General features: G+C 59.8%; 1 protein-coding gene across 3 annotated transcripts; it reads left to right on the top strand.

The window, feature by feature from the left end:
* The first annotated feature begins 1,283 nt into the window (after window positions 1-1,283).
* ATP13A2 (ATPase cation transporting 13A2) lies at window positions 1,284-22,899 on the top strand. Of its 3 annotated transcripts, none has more exons than XM_032651804.1 (29): window positions 1,284-1,484; window positions 8,082-8,176; window positions 8,307-8,489; window positions 8,809-8,867; window positions 9,039-9,153; window positions 9,409-9,488; window positions 11,036-11,113; window positions 11,296-11,365; window positions 12,251-12,385; window positions 12,474-12,540; window positions 12,825-12,956; window positions 13,544-13,699; window positions 14,215-14,325; window positions 14,410-14,456; window positions 14,545-14,733; window positions 15,893-16,099; window positions 16,571-16,666; window positions 16,752-16,911; window positions 17,030-17,150; window positions 17,288-17,412; window positions 18,118-18,278; window positions 18,401-18,517; window positions 18,619-18,698; window positions 19,209-19,361; window positions 19,452-19,548; window positions 20,390-20,613; window positions 20,701-20,852; window positions 22,221-22,390; window positions 22,481-22,899. In XM_032651804.1, exons 1-29 carry the CDS (start codon window positions 1,475-1,477, stop codon window positions 22,613-22,615), a joined length of 3,525 nt encoding a protein of 1,174 aa, XP_032507695.1. In that variant the 5' UTR covers window positions 1,284-1,474; the 3' UTR covers window positions 22,616-22,899. The 3 variants fall into 3 exon arrangements, with proteins under 3 accessions (XP_032507695.1, XP_032507702.1, XP_032507709.1); XM_032651811.1 differs by having other exon boundaries at window positions 1,299-1,484; window positions 9,412-9,488; window positions 22,481-22,894; XM_032651818.1 differs by having other exon boundaries at window positions 1,299-1,484; window positions 12,278-12,385; window positions 22,481-22,894.
* Window positions 22,900-23,926: the final 1,027 nt, after the last annotated feature.

Here is a 23,926-nt window from a genome sequence, read left to right as displayed (position 1 = left end):
CCTTCCAGCCCTTTCCACCACAGGTTACTGTGGAGTTTTCCTCTGCTGGCCTTTGACTGCTCCCCATATCTGTTTGTTCACCCTCCCGTTCCTAACTCCTAGAACAGTGCCCAGCACTGCAGAAATTCATACTGGATACATGTTGATGGCTCAAGCCCAGTCCTAGCCTTGGCCCTAATGTGATCCTTCCCTGGTTTGCCCCAGAGCCTGGGGTCTCTGATCCTTTGGAGATCCTTAGTCCAGAAGCCATCAACCCCAGGGTCAGGGGACACCTTGTCTGTGCCTGTCGCTATGAGGTAATGTGATAACACTGCATACAAACACGAGGTCTTGGTGCCCTTCAGGGGCTTCCTTGTTCCCACCTGTGCAGGCTTGTCTGCAGTCATGTTGTGAGGCTTCTGAGACGGGGGTTATGCCTCGGCTGTTTCTGTGGCATTTTAGAGGCCTTCCGTGCATCACTGCAGTGCCTCCCTGTGTCCACACATATCCCTGTGAGACGTATCTGAGCCTGTGAGTCTCTGGGCAGGTGTTATCTTCTTTCTTTGACATTTATGCAGCAGAGCCAGGCACTGTCCCGTGCTTTACATGCTTTTTCTCTTGTAGGACTCACAGCAATCTATCGAGCAGGTATTGCTAATGTCATTGTCCTCCTGTATGTTAAGAAATGAAGCCCAGAGGCTAAGTGGCTTGCCCAAGTTCACAGAGCCTACAAGAGATGCACCAGCTTGAACCAGCCATGCATTGTACTTAACGGCGGGGGTGGGGGCTTGTCTTACCTGTTTCTAAGTGTCACACTACTGGGTATGTGTGCATTGTCTCTAAGTATCACCTCTGTGTGTGAATCTGTGTGTTGTGTCTGTGTCCTGGAAGTCTAGCCTCTGTGTGTGTGTATCTATGTGTGTGTCCAAGGTTGTGGTGTACCTGTGTGTTTGCGTACCAAAGCTGTCCTGTTTCCCTGAGTGTCCTGCTTTTGTGTGCGTGTCTGAGAATTGTGTATCTCTGGGTCACGACTCTCTCTTTAGGCGAATCTGTGAGGAGTGGGAGGGGCGTGGCGTACTTGTGTTTGCGCATCTAAGGGCTGTTTCTCTGAGTGTGTGTCTATGTGTTCATGTGTCTGAGGGCTGTCCTGTCGGATTCCCTGAGTGTCCTCCTCTCTATGTGTCAGTCTGTCCCAGGGCTGTCACGTCTGTCTCTCGGCGCCCCGCCCCTGCGTGCGCGTTGGGAGCGGCCTCGGACTACAAATCCCGGCAGCCCCCGCGGCGCGCGGGAGGACGTGGGGCCGCAGAGGGCGGGGCGGGGCTTGGCGGTGCGCAGAGCCTGACTGCGGCACCTTCGCCGCCGCTCCAGCCGCTGGGTCCTGCAGGTGTCCCGGGCCGCCCAGCTCCGCAGCGCCCCGCGCCCCCGGCCTTCCGCCTCGGCCCCGACCGCGGGGCATCGCGACGCCCGGGCCCGGCGATGAGCGCGAGGAGCCGCCATGAGCGCAGGTGAGCGCGCAGCCCCAGCCGACAGGAACCGGGCGCGGTCCCCGGACCGCCCGTCGTCGCATCTGTCATGGGGGGACACCCCCACCGCTGGGGCGCAGGCCGAGGGAGCGGCCCCCGGGACATCCCCGCGCCCATGCCCTCCCCCTTCCCAGAGAGGCCAGGAGCCCGGGGATGGCACCGCGCAGAGCCGTCCGCTCCGCACCTTCCTAAAGCCCTGGGAGAGGAAGCGCCTGGCGCCGCCGTGCAAAAGGATAATCCGGGGGCCGCGGTGGCGGGGCGCAGGGAAGTGTCCCCGCGCAGTGACGGATGTCCAGGTGGGGGAAGAGATGTGGAGGCCGCTGCATCCAGGGCCTCTGAGCGGTTGTTCCTCTTGGTTGAATGCATGAATGGGGTTGGAGAAGCCAGGGCTCCTGAGTCCCTGGATCGGAGTGCCCTGGGGCACAAATGCCACTCCTGATCCCCTGAGTCAGGCCCCCAGAGCAAGCCTGTTAGAACGCCGGTCCAGGGACCACACCCTCCATGTTACCTGTCCCAGGCCCTGTGTCTGGAGGCCACCCTTTCCAGAGTGTAATTCTACCTGCTGCAAAGGGTGCCAGTAGACCTCTCGCGTTTAGAAGGGTCTCATTTCCACGTGGGTCACTCAGAGCCTAGACCTCAGCCAAGGGCCACCAACGCTTGAGCATCCTCTCTGCAGCTGCAGACCCTTCATTCAGGTCTCTCCCTCCGGTCTCCCACCTTACTCCCCCCCATCCCCCCCTCCAACTCTGGGGTGCACCCAGGGTGAGGAAGGGGAAAGGCTGAGGACATATGGTCCCTGGACTCCAGATCCAAAGATCAGGGAGCTCCTGGCAGATTATCCCTCACACTCAGCCTGGCCCAGGAGAGGAGCTTCTGGCCACAGGAGAAGCACAGCAAGGGAGGAGGCAGCAGTGCTGCCCTGGGCCTCTGCCAGGTCATCAGGAGGAAACCCATGCTTCCGCAGGAAACAAGAGGTTCCCAAATGGCTTTGACGCCAGCCTCTCCGCTCTGCAGTACTCGTGGCATTGCCCCAGGGCCAGGGGGTCAGACTAGGTTCAAGTCTAATCTTGACCACTCAGAGCTGTGTGACTTTGGACATGTTAATCAACCTCTGTGCCTCATTTTAAATGGGAATCCTAATCCATACTTTTGGAGAGGTGGCTGTGAGGATGAACTGAGAGGAATGTGTTCATTTAGACCCACTCATTTTCAGCTTCTCCCCTTGCAAGCTGTGTGACCCTGGGCAAGGGATTTTGAAGCTGTGTTCCTCAGTTTCCCCAACTGTAAAATGAGATGATAATAGTCCCTCCCTCAGAGGGTTACGCGTGAAGACCAGTCGCGGTTATTCAGAAGAGCAATGCAGTCAGTCATTTGTGAAAGTGTTCCCATCCCAAGCAGCTGGCCTGAGCTGGTGGTGCCGGAAGAGATCAGACACTGCTCTGACCTTCCTGTGCCATCCCTGGGGAGACATCCCTGCCATCCCTTCTGAGTGTTTTGACAGATGTTCTGCAGGAGCATGCCCTGGGCTTGACCTTGCTGGGAGACTAGAGCGTTCCACAGATGTGACTGCCTCCTTCCCCCGGTTGACGGAGAGAGCATCCTTGTGAAATGATGGGTGTGTGATAGACACAAGGAAGAACTGCCAGAGGCAACATTGTTTAGGTCCTGGGGGAAGTGATCCAGTGAGGGCAGCTCCAGATGGTCTCTGGCAGGGCCCTTCAAGAAGAGGCTTGTTCCTCTGCACCTCCCAGCTGACCCAGAGGCAGGAGGTGGACACACTGACTCTTGCACCATTGCTTCCATGCTCTGTCAGTGAGGTGTACAACCTTCATTCATTGGTTCATTCAGTAAATGGTTCCTGAGTCCCAGCCACATGCCAGGCAGTGTGAGCAGGAGGGCGATGACACCTGTGCAAGCCTGATGTGTTGGTGTCCGTGGGTGGGGGTGAGGTGGGCAGAGAGGATGTTGGAGCAAGGCTGCGAGACAAATTGGTGGGCACACTGCCTCTCTCAAGGCTCAGTTTTCTCATCTGTAAAATGGGATAAGTTGCTTGATTGTTGCAGGAGGAAAGCAGATTGGCAGGAGCAAAGTGGCCCACGTGGGGTCAGTGCAGCACTCTGCAGTCCCATCCCCAGCACAGCTGCTGGCCTGAGGGTTTGAAGGCCCGGGGAAGAGCTGTTGAGTGCACACAGGGGAGCAATGGCACAGCTGTGGGTTTTCAGACAGGGCAATGGGAATGTAGAGGGGAGCCTGAGAAATGGGTCAGAGCGGAAGCCACACCTCCTTGGCAGGGGAGCCAGCAATGCCCTCCTGTACAGGCCATGCTTCAGGAACTTCGAACACCCCATGTGCCAGCTACTTTGGGGTTATGATCCTAGAGATGGGAAACGGAAGCCTGGAGAGAGGCTGAGTCATTTGTGAGAGAGCCAGGAGCACAGTGACTGATGGGAACGACAGCGATGGCGCTGGTAGTGCCGTGGTTAAGAGCGTGGACCCTACAGCCGCACTGCCTGGATCCACATCCCACCGCGTGCTGGCTGTGTGGCCTTTGGGCAGCTTACTTCACCTCTCTGGGCCTGAGTTTCCTAATCTGTAAAATAGGGATAAAAGTAGTCCCCGCTTCACAGTGGTGAGGAATGAATGAATCGATGTGTATAAAGCCCTGAACAGTGCCTGGCCTGTGTCAGCCCCTGATAGCCCTGAGGTACTCTTTTTGTTGTTGTTGTTTTTGGTTTTTGGCCGCACCGAGGGCTTGTGGGGGATCTTAGTTCCCCAACCAGGGATCGAACCCATGCTCCCTGCAGTGGAAGCACGAAGTCCTAACCACTGGACCACCAGGGAAGTCCCCCCTAAGGTGCTTTTTTTCCTTATACCCCAGAAACTGCCCGACAAGAGCCCTAAAGGGGGTGAAACTACCCGCCCTGACCCACTCAAGGAGCAGGTCTCCAGGGCTGGTGAGGGGCTTTGGCAAGAAGGACAGCTGGGACTGTGGCCTTTTGAGGAGGGGACAAGAAAAGGGCTGGGGCTTGTTGGTGGCCAAGGACCTCAGAACCCAGGTTGCCAGACCGGGTCAGTTGCCCTGAATGCCTGTTGTTCTGCCCCCACAAGACAGCATCCAGGGCGAGCCTCCCCCGCCCCTGCACAACACACACACACCAGAGAGCAGAAGGGCCTCGGCTGTTGTCTGCGGGCTGTTGTCAGGAAGGGAAGGAAACCATGCCCTGACAAGCCTCACTCACAAGCTGGACCGGCCGGGACCAGAGAGCAAAAGGGACCACCCCAGGGGACCCAGGCTGGGGTCTCTGAGCCCCAGGGCAGAAGGCTGACCAGGCCTCCTGCCCTCTGGCTTTGCGACTTTACCGTTGGCCAGACACCCGGATGGTTGAGAGCTACAGGCTTCGTGTGTATGTGTGGGAGCGGTGTATGTGTGTGAGTTCCCCAGAGACCAGGCCCTTTCTGGAGCTGGTGGCAGCTCCGTATATTTTCTGAGTCACCCAGTGGACAGGGGAGGGATTGACCGTGGGTGAAGCTTGGGTTAATTTGGGTTTTGAGTCCTCTTGTTTGAAAGAGGCCTCAGGTGGCAGAGGGCATATGCCCTGTTCTCTGGAAGTGCCCACATTGGCCCCCAAAACACAAGATCTGGGCTCTGACTTCCTGGCTCCACCATTTACCAGGGGACCTTGGTGACTCTGAGCCTCGGTTCCCTCATTTGTACAAATGGGAAAAATAAGAGTCCCCTCATCGAGTTGCCAGAGGGTTAAATGAGCTAATTCGCGTGGAGGGTTAGCGCAGCTCTTGTCACCTGGGAAGTGCTTAATGGTTATTGGCTGTTCTTATTATGGTAATTACCATAGTAATTATTATCACTGTCCTTATGTGGAGATATGGGGGACTGCGATAGGACAGAACAGACTCTGCGTGGTCTGATGGGAATTAAAACCCACCCTGGGACTTCCCTTGTGGCGCAGTGGTTAAGAATCTGCCTGCCGATGCAGAGGACACGGGTTCGAGCCCTGGTCCAGGAAGATCCCACATGCCACGGAGCAACTAAGCCCGTGAGCCACAACTACTGAGCCTGCGCTCTAGAGCTGGTGAACCACAATTACTGAGCCCGTGTGCCACAACTACTGAAGCCCATGCGCCTAGAGCCCGTGCTCCACAACAAAGAGAAGCCACCGCAATGAGAAGCCCAAGCACCACAACGAAGAGTAGCCCCCACTCGCCGCAACTAGAGAAAGCCCGTGCGCAGCAGCGAAGACCCAGTGCAGCCAAAAAAAAAAAAAAAAAAAAGAAGAAACCCCACCCTGGAGTCAGCCTGCCTAGGATTGCATCCTGACACTACCATGTACTTGGCTGTGTGATCTTGTGCAAGTTACTTAACCTCTCTGAGCCTAATTTTCTTCTATAAAAAGGGGATGGGGCTTCCCTGGTGGCGCAGTAGTTGAGAGTCCGCCTGCCGATGCAGGGGACACGGGTTCGTGCCCCGGTCCAGGAAGATCCCACATGCCGCGGAGCGACTGGGCCCATGAGCCATGGCCGCTGAGCCTGCGCGTCTGGAGCCTGCGCTCCGCAGCGGGAGAGGCCACAACAGTGAGAGACCCGCGTACAGCTAAAAGAAAAAAAAACAAAAAGGGGGATAATTATTGTGCTTACATGGCAGGGTCATTGCGTTAGCCATGTAAGAAGGACCAGGAGCAGAGCCCGCACGTAGTGGGGCCTCGGGAAATGTTGACTATCATGGTTGCTTTGGGGCTTGGAGAAGCTGCAGAAACCTAAGTGTTTGGGGACAGAACAGCTGAGGGGCTGGGGATGTTGTGACAGGCAGTTGCTTGGGACACCCTGGGCTTATTGGGTGGAAACTTTCAGATCAGGCCTCTGCAGGGCTCAGTTGGGGAGGAGGAGTAGGGAGCCCAGAAAACCAGCAGGTTGCCCCCCACCTTCCCTGCTTTCCCATCCCCCTTAGTGAACTTCTCCAGAGGCTCCTGGGAAACATGCAGATGCTCAGCACCACTGCCATTGTGCCAGCAGGTCTGGGAGGGGCCCAGGCATCTTCATGTCTAACAGGTTCCCCAAGAGGTCCAGGGAGCACAGTTAGAGAAACCCTGACAGAGGCCGTGAGCCCCACCCCGTCCCAGGCCCCAGAACACCCACTGTCTGCTTGCTCTGCTAGGACCGCAGCACTACAGCAGGGGAGGCAGTAGAAAAAAAAGAGTTTCTACAGTAGAGATGCCCACTGGTCTTCCCTGAGCCACAGTTTACCCATCTGTAAAATGGGGGTGATAGTGGGCCCTTCCTCACAGAAGGAACCTGTCAGCTGTTCAGCTGGGCCCTGGCACATAGCAGCTTCTCTCCTTGAGCCTTGGGGGCTTTCTCAGCTCACCCCTCCTCTCCAGCCCACCCCCAGTGACTGGGTTCTTCCTTCCTCCTCCTCCCATTTCACCTTCAGAGTGAAGCTGCCCCTTTCATGGCTGCCCTGACATTTTATCAGTCCATACTCGACTTCTCGGCATCTGCTCACTGCCAAGCCTGTGCTGGGCATGAAGGTTGAAAAAGGATGAGCAGGGACTTCCCTGGTGGCTCAGTGGTTAAGAATCCACCTGCCAATTCAGGGGACACAGGTTCGATGCCTGGTCCAGGAAGATCCCACATGCCGCGGAGCAACTAAGCCCACGTGCCACAACTACTGAGCCTGCACTCTAGAGCCCGCATGCCACTACTCCTGAGCCCATGCGCCACAACTACTGAAGCCCACACACTCTAGGGCCCGCATGCCGCAACTACTGAGCCTGCATGTTGCAACTGCTGAAGCCCATGTGCCTAGAGCCTGTGCTCCGCAACAAGAGAAGCTACCTCAATGAGAAGCCCGCGCACCGCAACGAAGAGTAGCCCCCTCCCGCCGCAACTAGAGAAAGCCCACGTGCAGCAAAGACCCAACGCAGCCAAAAATAAATTTAAAAAAATATAATAAATTAAAAATAAATAGGGCTTCCCTGGTGGCGCAGTGGTTGAGAGTCCGCCTGCTGATGCAGGGGACATGGGTTCGTGCCCCGGTCTGGGAAGATCCCACATGCCGCGGAGCGGCTGAACACGTGAGCCATGGCCAATGAGCCTGCGCGTCCGGAGTCTGTGCTCCGCAACGGGAGAGGCCACAACGGTGAGAGGCCTGCGTACCGCAAAAAATAAATAAATAAATAAAAATGACGTCTAAAAAAAGAAAAAGGATGAGCAGCCCTGTCCCTGCCCTCAGAGTGTAGACCAGATGGAATGTGGGACACAGAGCTCCCAGGAAGCTAATAGCTGGATGTGTGTGGGGGTGCTCTTGAAGCCCAAAGTGCTCAACAGGCCCTGTCCCCCGACTCTGCGCCCACACCAAGTCAGAAATCGCCAGACGCACAAGGAAACAAGGTCCTACGAGTGAGGACCCACAGGGCAGCCCGGTAACAGACCCGTGAAGACTCGAGTTACTGGATTTATCAGACCAGATTTATAAAATGACTGTGCTTAAGTCGTGGTTAAAGAAAGAAGGAGGAGCCCCCCCCAACCCACCCCCCAAATGACATTTCTCCCTTCTGTCCACAGACAGCAGCCCGCTCGTGGGCAACACGCCCGCCGGTTATGGGACCCTGACGATAGAGACATCTATAGATCCCCTCAGCTCCTCAGTTTCATCCGTGGTACGTGGGCAGGGGAGGGACAGGGGCAACTCCAGGTGGGGGTGGTACCCAGGCCCACCCAGATACCCTGGCTTCCTCCTCCAGCCCCCGCCCGCCCCACTACCTGGCCTGCTCTCGCCCATGTCCACAGAGGCTCAGCGGCTACTGTGGCAGTCCATGGAGGGTCATCGGCTATCACATCGTGGTCTGGATGATGGCGGGGATCCCTCTGCTGCTCTTCCGATGGAAGCCCATGTGGCGGGTGCGGCTGCGGCTCCAGCCGTGCAGCCTGGCCCGCGCCGAAACCCTCGTTATCGAAATAAGAGACAAAGAGGTGAGAGACGGGGGAGCAGGGGCGAGCCTGGAGCTGGAGTGGGGTGGCGGTGGCTCAGGGTTGCGGGGCGGAGGATGCTCGGGTTCTCAGCCCAACCTGGCCGCTGACGTTCTGTGGGACCTTACACAGGTGCTTCTCCTCCCTGGACCTCGGCTTTCCCATCTGAGCAGTGGGCTTACGGGACGGGGTGGGTGATTCCCAAGGAGGTCACCTCTATCCTTGATCCCTGCCTCCTCCAGCAGGGGCCACCTGGCTGTCGGGTGGGGCCAGGGAGGGGAGGGGTCTCTTCCAGGACTGAGTCCACACCTCCGTGTTCCAGGATAGTTCGTGGCAGCTCTATACTGTCCAGGTGCAGACTGAGGCCATCAGCAAAGACAGGTGAGGCAGCCCCATCGCCCCTTCCCAGGAGCCCCTGCTCCCCCTGCCCTCCCCCCATGAAGGCTCTGATCCCGGGGCCTCCCATCTGAGAGAGAGAAGGTGGCTCTGTGGGGATGGGGAGGTGCTGGGGCAGCTCCCAGGGCTCCACGGTAACCCCACCCCCGTCCCCAGCCTGGAGCTGCCCCCACAGACCCAGGCGGAGGACGGCCGGAGCCAGGCAGCTGTGGGGACACTACCAGAGGGGACATGGAAGGACACCGCCCAGCTCCACAGGACCGAAGAGGCAGTAAGTGGACAGCTGGGTTCTGGACAAGTCCTTGCCTGTCTCTGGGCCTCAGGTTCACACCCTGTACAATGGGGACTGGACTCCAGCTGTTCTCTGGGCACCTCTGGTTCTCTCGTCCCAATCGTCCAGGATGCTGGCCGATCACCTTCTACCCCTCCATGCCTCTCCCGCCTCTTTCCTGTGCCATCGCCCTGCCGCCCCCCACACACTCCTCCTGGGGCCGCCTCCAGCCCACCTCTCCTCTCTCCCACCCAGCAGCGGACGCTGCGCTACTACCTTTTCCGGGGCCAGCGCTATGTCTGGATCGAGACCCAGCAGGCCTTCTGCCGAGTCAGGTAGGGGTCAGGGCCAGCGACGCTACACCACGCCCACAGCGGGTGCTGCATTGGGCAGAGAAGGTGGCATGAGGTGGCCCAGCCTGGACTCCCCTCTCAGCTCTGTGCCTTGGCCCCCTCAACTCGCTGAGCCTGTCTGTAAATAGCTCATGAAGGGAATCCCGGCCTCCTAGGGTTGTTTCGAGGGTAAAGTATATTACTGTCATGTAAGGCTTGGCACGGCACCTGGCCTGAGGTGGCAACACTGCTGTGAATCAGAGCGTAAGCTCTGGACTTGGACCTTCTGTTTGGCGTCTTGTACCCGCTCTGCCACCTGCTAAGTGCTTGATAAATACGAGCTCAGTTTATGTCTTAGTTTGAGCCCCGAGAAGCAGACCTCAAGACAAGGATTCAAGTGCAGGGAATCTGTTTGCAAGGTGATGCCAGGAGACGTAGGGGAAGTGAGGCCGGGAAGAGAAGGCAGCCGGTGGAGGGGCCTTGATGTGGGCACCTGGAGCACAGTCCCTTGGGGATCCCTTTGAGCCAGTGTAGAGCACGCACCTCAGGGTGAGGAAACCAGGGGGTACGTACCCATCACCTTCCTACCGTTACCAGTTGCGGAATACAAGAACTCTTGCACAACTTGGGCCTTCCTAGCTCACGGGTAGACCATGCTTATGCAGCCAGGAGAAGCCCTCAAGCCAGGACAGGTGTTTCCAGTAAGAGGGTGCACCGCACAGACGTGAATTCCTAGGGGGTGTGGGGAGGGCACCAACAGCCTCTGCTACGTGAGAGGAATAGCAAAACTCGCTGACGTGGGACTTCCCTGGTGGCGCAGTGGTTAAGAATCTGTCTGCCAACGGAGGGGACACAGGTTCGATCCCTGGTCCGGGAAGATCCCACATGCTGCAGAGCAGCTAAGCCTGTGCGCCACAACTACTGAGCCTGCGCTCTAGAGCCCGCGAGCCACAACTACTGAAGCCCCACATGCCTAGAGCCCATGCTCCACAACAAGAGAAGCCACTGCAATGAGAAGCCCATGCACTGCAAAGAAGAGTAGCCCCCGCTTGCTGCGACTATAGAAAAGCCCGCACACAGCATTGAAGACCCAACGCAGCCAAAAAAAAAAAAAAAATCGCTGACCTTTGTCACCTAGTAAGTGCCAGCAACCGTCCAAGCACTTTGCAAAACTTACCTCATTTAATCCACCCGTAGCCCTGTGAGGGAGATGCTGTCACCGTCTCCATCTTGCAGATGAGAAGTCTGAGGCCCAGAGAGGTTAAGTGACTTACCTAAGAAGGCATCATTGTAAAGAAAGCTCTAAATGTCACTAAATAATAGCGGCTGTTGTCTGTCACTGTTAAGTATTATCATCATCTCTCATCGTTTTTCCTGGGTGAGATGGTTTGGGGCCCGATCAGAGGAACAGAAGGAGAAAGTTAGGCCCAGAGTTCGTGAGGGACCAGCTTTCTCTCGGGAGCTCGGTGTAGCAGAGGTGGGCCAGGAGGGGTGGGGGGTGCAGAGCTCAGACCCCACCACCCACACAAGTGCCCCTCCCATCCTCCCAGCCTGCTGGACCACGGCCGCACCTGTGACGACCTCCACTGCTCCAGCACCGGCCTCAGCCTCCAGGACCAAACCGTGAGGTGGGTGCTGCCCTGAGAGCTGGGCCCCCTCTCTTACCCCCCTGGGTGTGGCCTTCTTCCAGTCACCTGCCTTCTCTGGGCCTCAGTTTCCCCAGCTGGAAAGTAGGGCGCTCCACGACTGCTAGAGGGTACAGCTGCCACGGCCCCTCCATCTGATGGCCCTGCCGCTTTTCCTCTTACAGGAAGACCATCTACGGCCCCAACGTGATCAGTGTACCAGTCAAGTCCTATCCCCAGCTGCTGGTGGACGAGGTAGGGCTGTCCCTGGGCCCTGCCCCCACTCTGGCCTGAGCTGGCTGTGTGACCTGGGCCAGGGGCTTGCCCTCTCTGGGCCACCCTTACAGAGGCAGATTGTACCAGCTGTCCTCTTCTCCATGGTGGAGAGCTGTCTCAGAACCAGCCCCAGTAAGCTCAGGGAGAGGAATTGGAAGTTCTGGTCCAGGCTGGGGCTGGGGCTTAGAGGCCAAGAGACAAACCCACACAGCCTGGGCTCCTGCTGTGTGCCAAGCGCCAGGCTCCAGAGTCTGGGTCCTTTCCGTGCATTACCCACTTTCACGCTCCAACAGCCTCGTGGTAGGGACATTCCGTTCACACATGAAGAACCGGAGCTACAGAGGGGGGGACATGGCATGGCCAAGGTCACATGGGGACAAAGGGAAGCCAGTGACCTGGACACACCTAGAGTACACTGCTAACATCCCAGCCCTCTGAGCCAGGGGCAGACACCTGTGAGACAGAGAGGAGGCCTTGGAGTCTGGCCTGATGTAAACTTTAGTCGGCCACCTGGGAGCTGTGTGGTTTTAGGCAAGTGACTTAACCCTTCTGTGCCTCAGTTTCCTCAGCTGTAAAATGAAGCTGATGGTAGCATCTGCCTTGTGGAATTGTCCTCACCATCGTATGACATTTAGATGATGTGCTTAGCAGGGGCCTGGCGTGTAAACACCCGTGTGTCCTCTTTAGAGCAAAGAAGCTGCTGGCTCAAGGGACATCTGGACAGGACTGACCAGGAGACAGGCCTGGCTTTAGTCCTTTGGCAACTGCCGGGCCCTTTGCTTCCGTGGGCACAGGAGACCCAGCCTGTGGCTGGGCTGCCCTGGGGGACCTGGGCCCTGACGCTGCCTCCCCGCCCCTCCCCAGGCACTGAACCCCTACTATGGGTTCCAGGCCTTCAGCATCGGGCTGTGGCTGGCTGACTACTACTACTGGTATGCCCTGTGCATCTTCCTGATCTCCATGGTCTCCATCTGCGTGTCGATATACAAGACCAGAAAGGTGTGCGGTGTGGGGTGGATGGGGCAGGGCAGGCGGTGTCCAAGGAGACCTCCACCCACCCACTCCCTGCTTGTCCCCCTGCCCACAGCAAAGCCAGACTCTGAGGGACATGGTCCAGCTGTCTGTACAGGTGTGCGTGTGCCGGCCTGGGGGAGGTGAGAGGCTGGGGGAAGTGAGAGGTGTGGGAGGGAGGGAGGCTGGGGGAGGGAGGGAAGCTGGGGGAGGTGAGAGGCTGGGGGAGGGAGGGAGGCTGGGGGAGGTGAGAAGCTGGGGTGGAAGGGAGGCTGGGGGAGGCGAGAAACTGGGGGTGGAAGGGAGGCTTGGGAAGGAGGGAGGGAGGCTGGCTGGGGGAGGTGAGAGGCTGGGAGAGTGAGGGAGACTGGGGGAGGCAGTGGGGGAGTCCCCTCCAGGCTGTACTGAGGCCCCTGCTTGCCCGAAGAGGAGGAATGGGTCGACTCCAGTGAGCTCGTGCCGGGAGACTGCCTGGTGCTGCCCCAGGAGGGTGGGCTGATGCCCTGCGATGCTGCCCTGGTGGCTGGCGAGTGCATGGTCAATGAGAGCTCTCTGACAGGTCAGTTCCTGCCCCTGGCCAGCAGCCTCCCATCCCCCCTGCCGGGCCACTGAGCCTCTCTGCCTTGTGTCAGAACTTTTAGATGGAGTTCTCTTTTCCCTTTGCTCAGGTAACAGTCCCGGCCTCAGCAGGTCCTACCCCTGCAGATGCTGGGTGAAGCACTGCTACTCTTTGCCAGGCAGCAAGCTCAGGGCTTTACAGAGGTTAAGCCCTCTCGTGTCAATATCTTATTTGAACTATAAAAGTAACACAGCTTGTTACAAAATAATTCCAACAGAAGGAGAACACCGGCCCCCCACCCTGGCCCCCCACTCTGCCCATGCTGTATGCTCACAACTCTTTCTGGCTCCCCTGAGAGATGGTTCCTGGAAACTGGCTGCACACGTCCCAGGATTGTCTCACTGTGTCTGTGTCTTTTGCCCTCTCTGAGCTTCAGTGTACCTCTCTGTAAAATGGGGGCAGTGATTTCTTCACACATAGTTACAAGTGTTAAATGAGACCTGGGGCTTCCGTAACAGTTCTAGGCATAAGGCTTGGTCTTGTTGGTGGGAGGGACCAGCATGGGCCTCATACCACATCCCTCCCAGGGGAGAGCGTTCCAGTGCTGAAGACCGCCCTGCCGGAGGGACCGGTGCCCTACTTCCCAGAGACCCACCAGCGGCACACGCTCTTCTGTGGGACCCTCATCTTGCAGGCCCGGGCCTTTGTAGGACCCCATGCCCTGGCAGTGGTGACCCAGACAGGTAACGAGTCTGGGAAGTGGGGAGGGATGCTGGGCCCAGCACCTAGAGGACAGGTGACACAGAGCCGGGCAGGACCCATCTCTACCACTGCCCTGCTGTGCGACTCAGGCACGTCCCACCCCTACTTGGGATTGGCTGGAGTGGGCAGGGACGGGGCAAGAAGGAAGGAGCCCACCCCTTAGGAAGAGAGCAGTGCTGTACATCTCCAGCAGGCGCCTGCCACGTGTGAAAGGGACCCAGTGTGTCACCAGATTTGACATTTTTCAGCGAAAGCCACACATCTGGATTTTAAGTGAAACCACCCAGTTTGTAGATGGTACTACTAATTCCTTATTTACTAAGCTTATGAAGCCTGGGCAAGGCCTGTGGCCACCCCGTGTGACCGCCAAACTGGGTGATTGCTGACCCCAGGAGCAGCATGCCTTACAACCCCAGAGGTGTGGGTGGTGTGGGGGAGGGGTGGGGTCATCCTGACCCTCAGCTTCCCCTGCCTCAGTCTCCCCATCTCCTCCCAGGGTTCTGCACGGCTAAAGGGGCCCTGGTGAGCTCCATCCTGCATCCCCGGCCCATCAACTTCAAGTTCTATAAACACAGCGTGAAGTTTGTGGCTGCCCTCTCCGTCCTGGGTGAGTGGCCCCCCGCACCCCACTTTGCCAGTGGCCCCCGGAGCCCCGTGCCCAGTCCCGCTGAGCCCCTTGCTGTCTCCTCAGCTCTCCTCGGCACCGTCTACAGCATCTTCATCCTCCACCGCAACCACGTAAGCCTTGGGGGCCGGGCGGGGGCTGCCACTGGGGGCCCAGGGCCCACCCGGCCTGGCCCTTGGCATTCACAGTGCCCCCCGCCAGGTGCCTCTGGACGAGATCGTGATCCGGGCTCTGGACCTGGTGACGGTGGCAGTGCCGCCCGCCCTGCCTGCCGCCATGACTGTGTGCACGCTCTACGCCCAGAACCGGCTGCGGAGCCAGGGCGTCTTCTGCACCCACCCGATGCGCATCAACCTGGGGGGCAAGCTCCGGCTGGTGTGTTTCGACAAGGTGGGGGCCGTGGGGTGGGGGACACGGCCGGGCCCCCACACCCACATCCCTCACTCAGCAACGTTGACTGAGGGCTTGCTGAGCCCAGAGCCCCGCCGCCTGCCTGTGCACCGCTGCTGTGAACACTGGCCACCGCCAGGTCCTGTCCTGGGATGGAAACACTCAGAGGCACCCTCTCCCCCAGCTCCCACCTGGATCAAACTCACAGTCTGGAGCATGAAATGTCTAAACTCATTTAATTTGTTTGTTTGAGAACCATTGAGGGCCTACTGGGTACCCAGGGCTGCTGTCAACACTGGGGATCCAGCAGTGACCCACACAGAGATGTCCCCACCACCATAATGAGTGAACCGGGGACCACAGAGAGCTGCAGATGGTGATGGGTTCTAGGGAGGAAGCAAATGGGGTACGTGATGGGTGGTACATGGGGGTCACTCCCTTAGAGGGCAGTCAAGGAAGGCTCCTGTGGTCCCTTGGTGACCTCTGAGGGGTGGACCACACTGAGAGGAGAGCAGGGCTGGCAAGGTGGAGGGGAAGAAGTAGAGTGGCTCATGGCTCCTTGGAGGAACAGAGCGGTGTGCCTGGGGCTCGGGGAACAGTAGGGAGGGGGGCAAGATGAAACGGGCAGAGCCCTGATCCATCAGAGGCGGGCGGGCCCTGGTGAGGAGTTTGGACGTTATTTAAACTGAAAGGGTGGAGCTTGATCGTCTTCGCAGAGCTCCCAGGCTAGCGAAGGGGCCAGACGTGTAACTGAGCCGTTGGAATATGGTATGGGAAAGGCAGGCATCTGTTCACTCATTCATTCACTCATTCATTCATTCATTACACTGAGAGCTGTCCATGGCCAGGCCCTCTTCCTGGTACCACAGTGAACAAATGATGGAGTAGTAACGAGGCCATGGGTGGGAGCCCCGAGCAAGCACTACCTGACCCAACTGTAGGGTTAAAGGAGAAGACTTCCTGGGGGAAACGATGCCAGACCAAGAAACACCGTGGGTTGGGGAGGACAGCCTGGCAGACGGACCTGCTTGAGCAAAGGCCCAGCTCTGGCTCCCGGGGTTCCCATGGGCCCCGCCTGGCCAGGGGTGTGGGCGCCCACTGCAGCGGGGCACAGCTCACCCCAGGACTCATCACTGGCCCACCCGCTTGCCCCCTGCAGACAGGCACACTCACAGAGGACAGCTTGGACGTGATGGGTGTGGTGCCCCTGAAGGGGCAGGAGTTCCTGCCGCTGGTCCCAGAGCCCCGCCGCCTTCCCATGGGGCCCCTGCTCCGGGCACTGGCCACCTGCCACACCCTCAGCCGGCTCCGGGACACCCCAGTGGGTGACCCCATGGACCTCAAGATGGTGGAATCTACTGGCTGGGTGAGGAGGCCGAGCCCTAACTAAGCCCACCCAGTCTTCATTCTAGGACCTCCAGGGGGCGTCTCTATCATGCCCACCACCGAGAATAACTATGGCCAAGGCCTAGTGCTGAGCACCTACCCCGTGCCAGCGCTCTACGGGCCTCGTCTCGTGTACTGCTCCCCATAGCCCCAGGAAGGTAGCTTCAAACCTGCTTCACGAAGGAAACTGAGGCTGAGGGCGATGTGGAATAACTTGTCCAAGGTCACCCAGCGGCTTGTAAATGGCAAAGCCAGAGTTTGAACTTGGGTCCTCCCAACTCCAAAGCGCACATTCTTGACTTCTGTTCTATCCAGTCTCCCATGAAGGAAGTCCTCCATGAGTTTAACTTGAGTGTCTCCCACTGCCTCTCTCCACGGGCCAAGGATTGGCTGCCCCAGGCCAAGCCAGCACCCGGCCCCTCGATGCCAGTGTTCTCTGCCTGCCTCCCAGGTCCTGGAGGAGGGATCAGCTGCGGACTCGACATTTGGGACCCAGGTCTTAGCGGTGATGAAACCCCCGCTTCAGGAGCTCCACCTGCAGGGCATGGTGAGCTGAGGGGGTGCCTGTGGGGCGTGGGCTGGGAGGGGTGGGCTCCACAGGCCAACCCCTCAGCTGCCCCCCAACCCTACAGGAGGAGCCCCTGGTGCCGGTCAGCATCCTCAGCCACTTCCCCTTCTCATCGGCTCTACAGCGCATGAGCGTGGTGGTGGCATGGCCGGGGGCGGCTCGGCCCGAGGCCTGCGTCAAGGGCTCCCCCGAGCTGGTGGCAGGCCTCTGCGACCCCAAGACAGGTGAAGGGGGAGGGCCCCAGGGTCTGCAGGTCGGCACTGGCGCGGAATGGGGTGGGCGCCCAGCCCGTGTCGCTGCCTCCACCTCCCCGTCCCAGTGACACCTGCCTCTCCCTGGCAGTGCCCACCGACTTCGCCCAGATGCTGCAGAGCTACACAGCTGCTGGCTACCGCGTGGTGGCCCTCGCCAGCAAGCCGCTGCCCATTGCACCCAACATGGAAGCAGCTCAGCAACTGACAAGGTGGGCCCTGGGCACTGAGCTTACGGCCTCGTGAGGGCAGAGGGGAGCAGAGCCCAGGGCCGATGCCCCTGCCCAGTGGCTGGGGGAGGGGTCGTGGCCACTGCATGACCTCTGACCCGGGTCTGCCCACCCTCCAGGGACGCAGTGGAGTGGAGGCTGAGCCTCCTGGGGCTGCTAGTTTTGCAGAATCTGCTAAAGCCACAGACGACCCCCGTCATCCAGGCTCTGCGGAGGACCTGCATCCGCACGGTCATGGTGACAGGTACCAGCAGGGCCTGGGTTAGGAGGGCAGAATCTACCCCATCCCGGGCAGAGATAAGGGCACCTGGCGTCCCTTCCTGGGGCATCTCTTTGGGCCCCTGCCTCAGGCCTGGTCCTCTTCAGACGTTTCAGGTGTCTTCACAGTCTCCCTCCTGAGTGATAATTGTCACCCCAGTTGACAGATGAGGAAAGTGAGGCTCAGAGGAGTAGAGTGACTTCCAAAGAGTCTGGGGCTGGTGTTGGACAGCGTTCCAGCTCAGCTGCTGGTGACCTCTCCCCAAGTTCCAGTTTCCAACTCTGAGAAATGGGGGAAGTTAGGTCAGCCTCAAAGGTTGTGACAATTTCATGGAGCAAGAAAAGAAAGATTCAGGGGACCTTCCTGGCGTCCAGTGGTTAAGACTCCTCGCTTCCAGTGCAGGGGGCACGGGTTCGATCCCTGGTCAGGGGACTAAGGTCCCACGTGCCGCATGGCGTGGCCAGAAAAAAGGTATATGTAGAACTCCAACCCAGGCTCCCAGTTTCTCCTTAGATCTTTGATCCCTAGTTTTGTAGACAAGGAAACCCAGGTTCAGAGACACTGATGGCCTGCCTGAGCCAGGCATGGCAGACAGATTCTGTCCGGCCTCAATTTTCCCATCTATACGTGTCAGGGTGAGGATGGCCCCCTCAGTAGCAGCTGGAGCCTGACCTTGCCCCATACCCTCAGGGGACAACCTGCAGACGGCGGTCACCGTGGCCCAGGGCTGCGGCATGGTGGGCCCCCAGGAGCGCCTGGTCATCATCCACGCCAACCCGCCTGAGCGGGGCCAGCCTGCCTCCCTCGAGCTTCTGCCAGTGGAGTCCTCTGCAGCCGTGAACGGGGCTCAGGTGAGGCTGACCCCGAGTTCCGCCACAGACCCCACCCATGACCCCACCCCTGTTTCAGCTGTCCCGGGCCCCAGCTCTCAGGGTGGGCAGGGGGAGCTCAGCTGAGCTTCCCGGGCCCCCAGGATCCTGACCAGGCCGCAAGCTACACCATGGAGCCAGACCCCCGATCCAGCCACCTGGCCCTCAGCGGGTCCACCTTTGGTGTCCTTATGAAGCACTTCCCCAAGCTGCTGCCCAAGGTAGGGCTGCCCCGGACCTCCCTGGTCGCCCCACACCTCGCCACGCTCTGCCCCCTCCTCTTGGCTGCCTCAGCCCCTCCCCTGCCTCCCTGTGCTCCCAGGTCCTGGTCCAGGGCACCGTCTTTGCCCGCATGGCTCCCGAGCAGAAGACAGAGCTGGTGTGTGAACTACAGAAGCTTCAGTGAGTGCCTATGGGAAGGGGCCTGTGGGGGCCCAGCTGGCCCTTATGTCCCTGCTTCCCACCCCAGGCGTTCAGGAGCCATCAGCCTCAGAGAGCCCAGCAGGCACCCGCGGCTCTGTCATGCTGACGGTAGTACACCGCCCTCAGTTCTGCGGGGGATTGGTTCTGAGAGTCCCTGCAGATACCAACGTCCACAGATGCCCGAGTCCCTTATGTAAAATGGTGTAGTACAGTCGGCTCTCTGTATCCGTGGATACAGACCCCGTGGATATAGACCATGTGGATACAGACCCTGTGGCTACTGTAATTGCACCTATTTACCGAGCACCTACTGCGTACCATTTACTGAGCATTTCCCAGGCACCCGGCGGGCAGTCGGGATGCAGCCGTCCCCGGGTTCTGCCAGCCGGCCTGGGAGGTGGGTGGGCCATTTCGCAGCTGAGGAGGGCCCTCCAGGGCTCAGAGCCAGCACGTGAGTCCAGGCCGCGCCTGCCCTCCCCTCTCCGACAGGTACTGTGTGGGCATGTGTGGGGATGGCGCCAACGACTGCGGGGCCCTGAAGGCGGCTGACGTGGGCATCTCGCTGTCCCAGGCCGAGGCCTCAGTGGTCTCGCCCTTCACCTCGAGCGTGGCCAACATTGAGTGTGTGCCCATGGTCATCAGGTGAGGCGGGCAGGGGCCTGGTGGGGGGCAGGGTCTCGGCAGGGCCTGTCAGCCGGCCTGGGCCCCCTCATGCCCATACCCGCTCCCCAGGGAAGGTCGTTGTTCCCTGGACACGTCGTTCAGCGTCTTCAAGTACATGGCCCTGTACAGCCTGACCCAGTTTATCTCTGTCCTGATCCTCTACACGGTGAGTATCTGCAGGCCCCGTGCCGGGCCCGGGGCGGGGACCTCAGCAGCGCGGTGAGGAGGCCGGCAGGCTCTGGAGTCGACAGCGTGGCCTCAAATCCTGCTCCAGCCGCGTGGCTTAGGCGCTCCGGAGCCTCGGCAGTGAGGCTTGTCTGAGGTGATGAAAGCCCTGAGCAGCTGGTGCACAGTAGGTCCTCAGAAACGGGAGCAGCTGTCCTGTGCTAGCGTTTCATCCCTGTCCTCTGGGAGTTCCCCATCTGCAGGGGGGCCTGAGGCAGAGCCCAGGCAGGGGTGAAGGAGGCAGAGGCAGGAGCGGGACACCCGAGGCCTCTGCCCCTTTCCCATGAATCCGCCCATTCCCCGCTCGCCCTAACTCAGACCTCGACTGTGCCTCCAGTCTCCTGTCCAAAGGGTATCACCCACTCCTCTGCTCAGCGCACGCGTTGCTCCCCCACACTGGGAACAGGTGACGCCATGGGGCACTGCAGGCCTTGCGCCAGCTTTTGTCCCTGTGTCCACCTTAAACCTGAGGGCAGGAACTGTGTCTCCTCCAGAAACCTTGGGGCTCCTCAAGGCAGAGCCTCAGCCTCCCTCTCAGCCTGGTAGTTCCCATCAGGTCAGCAGGGATGCCTTCTCCCTCAGATGGGGAGAGGGGCTTCCTGAAGGCAGGGCCGTGTCTCCTTCATCAGATTGGGAGTTCCCAGAGGCAGGAGGGCGCGTCTGCCCATCACGTCGCAGGGCAAGGAAACACTTTCCCCATCAGACTCCTCAAGGGCTGGGCTGGTGCCTGTCCCATCAGACTAGGAGCTATCCTCCCCTCCGCCCTCCCTCCCTGCCGGCAGGTCAACACCAACCTGGGCGACGTGCAGTTCCTGGTCATCGACCTGGCCATCACCACCACGGTGGCGGTGCTCATGAGCCGCACGGGGCCGGCGCTGGCTCTGGGTCGGGCGCGGCCGCCGGGGGCCCTGCTCAGCGTGCCCGCACTTAGCAGCCTGCTGCTACAGGTGGCCCTGGTGGCCAGCGTGCAGCTCGGGGGCTACTTCCTGACCGTGGCCCAGCCCTGGTGAGTAGCGGGGAGCTCACGCCAGATCCCACCCATGCCCCGTCCTCCTCACCCTCGCTCCCTGACGCCCGGTCCCTGTGCTCCCAGGTTCGTGCCTCTGAACAGGACGGTACCCGCGCCAGACAACCTGCCCAACTATGAGAACACGGTGGTCTTCTGTCTGTCCAGCTTCCAGTACCTCATCCTGGCCGTGGCCGTGTCCAAGGGGGCGCCCTTCCGCCGGCCGCTCTACACCAATGGTGCTGCTGTGCTGGGGGTGGGATGTGCTGGGGGGGGTAATGGAGGGGAGGGGGGATGAGAGGGAGGGAGGGGGGATGTGATGGAGGGAGGGGGGATGAGATGGGGGGGATGAGATGGAGGGAGGGGGGATGTGATGGAGGGAGGGGGGATGAGATGGGGGGATGAGATGGAGGGAGGGGATGAGATGGAGGGAGGGGGGATGAGATGGAGTGGGGGGATGTGATGGAGGGAGGGGGGATGAGATGGAGGGAAGGGGGATGAGATGAAGGGAGGGGGGATGTGATGGAGGGAAGGGGGATGAGATGGAGGGAGGGGATGAGATGGAGGGAGGGGGGATGTGATGGAGGGGGGGATGAGATGGAGGGAGGGGATGAGATGGAGAGGGGGATGAGGTGGAGGGAGGGGATGAGATGGAGGGAGGGGGGATGAGATGGAGGCAGGGGGGATGAGATGGAGGGAGGGGGATGAAATGGAGGGAGGGGGTATGTGATGGAGGGAGGGGGGATGAGATGAAGGGAGGGGGGATGAGATGGAGGGAGGGGATGAGATGGAGAGGAGGATGAGGTGGAGGGAGGGGATGAGTTGGAGGGAGGGGGGATGAGATGGAGGCAGGGGGGATGAGATGGAGGGAGGGGGATGAGATGGAGGGAGGGGGGATGTGATGGAGGGAGGGGGGATGAGATGACGGGAGGGGGGATGTGATGGAGGGAAGGGGGGATGAGATGGAGGGAGGGGGGATGAGATGAAGGGAGGGGGGATGAGATGGAGGGAAGGGGGATGAGATGGAGGGAGGGGGGATGAGATGGAGGGGAGGGGGATGAGATGGAGGGAGGGGGCATGAACTGGAGGGAGGGGATGAGATGGAGGGAGGGGGATGAGATGGAGGGAAGGGGGATGAGATGGAGGGAGGGGGATGAGATGGAGGGAAGGGGGATGAGATAGAGGGAGGGGGGATGCGATGGAGGGAGGGGGGATGCGATGGAGGGAAGGGGGATGAGATGGAGGGAGGGGGGATGCGATGGAGGGAGGGGGGATGAACTGGAGGGAGGGGATGAGATGGAGGGAGGGGGGATGAGATGGAGCGGAGGGGGATGAGATGGAGGGAGGGGGGATGAGATGGGGGAGGGTGGATGAACTGGAGGGAGGGGATGAGATGGAGGGAGGGGGGATGAGATGGGGGAGGGGGGATGAACTGGAGGGAGGGGGATGAACTGGAGGGAGGGGGGATGAGATGGAGGGGAGGGATGAGATGGAGCAAGGGGGGATGTGATGGAGGGAAGGGCTGTGGGGCTGGTGCCTGTGGGGTCCCGTCGGGCACGGGTGTGAGTGTGCGGGGCTCCCTGGCTGACGGACTCCCCCACCCCCAGTGCCCTTCCTGGTGGCCCTGGTGCTCTTGGGCTCTGTCCTGGTGGGCCTCCTCCTGGCCCCCGGCCTCCTGCAGGGGGTACTGGCGCTGAGGACCATCGCTGACACCTACTTCAAGCTGCTGCTGCTGGGCCTGGTCGCCTTCAACTTCGTGGGGGCCTTCATGCTGGAGGTGGGGCCCGCCCCGCGCTGGGGTGGCAGGGGGCTCTGGGGGTGGGACTGAGCCACAGCTGCCCCCCTGCGCCCTCCCTGTCCCCGGCAGAGCGTGCTGGACCAGTGCCTCCCAGGCTGCCTGCGGTGGCTACGGCCCAAACGGGCCTCCAAGAAGCGCTTCAAGCAGCTGGAGCAGGAGCTGGCCGAGCAGCCCTGGCCACCGGCCGCCGGGCCCGGGAGGTAGCGCAGGCCCGCCGGCCGGCACCCTAAACACTGGATCTCCCTGCTTCTGAGCCACCGGCCAGGACCCATCTCCAGAGACACCACTGCCATCGCTCCTGCAGCCCTGAGGTTGGCGGTTGTCACACTCATGTCCCACGTCTGCCCGGCCCAGCCTTCCCTGCCCCCGCCTGGGGAGATGCTAACTATCCTTGTCCCCCACTTCGGACGCCCCTTGTAGAGACAGCGGCCACCACCCGCACTCAGAGCCACTGTCAGTGTAGCAAATAAAGTCATAATATTTTCCTGCCTCGGCCTGCCTGATACCACTGACCTGGGTGCCCCTGGCACGTGTCTGCTCCCGGCATCCCCTGATTTTTCAGATCATGTTGGACAACTCCCCTCTCTGAGCCTCTGTTTCCTCATCTGACAGTCATATCTCCAGGTTGAGCACATGCCCGGTGCTCCGTTCAGCATTTTATAGGCATCATCATTTAATCCTTATAACTGTGGAGTACTGCCCCCGCCTTTTTTATTTTTATTTTTGGCCGCACCACATGGCTTGCAGGACCTTAGTTCCCTGACCAGGGATCAAACTCGGGCCTGTGGCAGTGAAAGCACTGAGTCTTAACCACTGGACTGCCAGGGAATTCCCCGTCCCCCTTTTACAGATATGGAAACTGAGGCTTAGAGGTCACACAGGTAGTCAGAGCTGGGACCAGATTGCTTTGACTCCAGAGTCCACAGTCTTAACCGTCCTACCCTCCTGCAGGGGCAGCAGAGAATGGGGCTTGACTCAAACGAGTACCAGCACCTACAAGGCGTTTAACTGGGGCAGTTCCCTGCTTTCCCCACCTCCCGCATCCTGGGATGTGTTTACGGTCCAGTTCTTCCCTCACATGCGATCCAGGCTCTGAGCCCACGTTTCCCAGCCAGAACCACATGCGCCATCCCCCGGGGAAGGGTGGGTGCTTCTGACCTCATCCCACCAGTGGGACCCTCGCCAAGCCCTGCTCTGGAGATGCAGCTCCGTCATCTGGTCCATCTGTGCTGGGCAGGGGACAACAGGAAAGAAAAGCCCCCGCCAACCTCATTACTGGAAGCCCTGGCACCACCCCCAGCCCACCCTCGTAGGAGCTCAGCGAATGTTGAATCAAACTGAGGACAAGGATGGGGGGCGTGAGGAGGTAACCTGTGACACCAGGCGCATCCACAGACCCTCTGCACTGGGCACTGAGTCATCAGACAGCAATGGTTCAGGGTGGCAGATGCTGTTCAAAGGGAGGTTGGAGGACACGGCGAGGCCTGGGTTTGATTCCCACCTCTACCCCTAGCT

The sequence above is a fragment of the Phocoena sinus genome, chromosome 1 (assembly GCF_008692025.1).
Source record: "Phocoena sinus isolate mPhoSin1 chromosome 1, mPhoSin1.pri, whole genome shotgun sequence".
NCBI classification, from domain to species: domain Eukaryota; kingdom Metazoa; phylum Chordata; class Mammalia; order Artiodactyla; family Phocoenidae; genus Phocoena; species Phocoena sinus.
The sequence above is the reverse complement of the archived record's forward strand: the minus strand, read 5'-3'. Positions and strand labels throughout refer to the sequence as shown.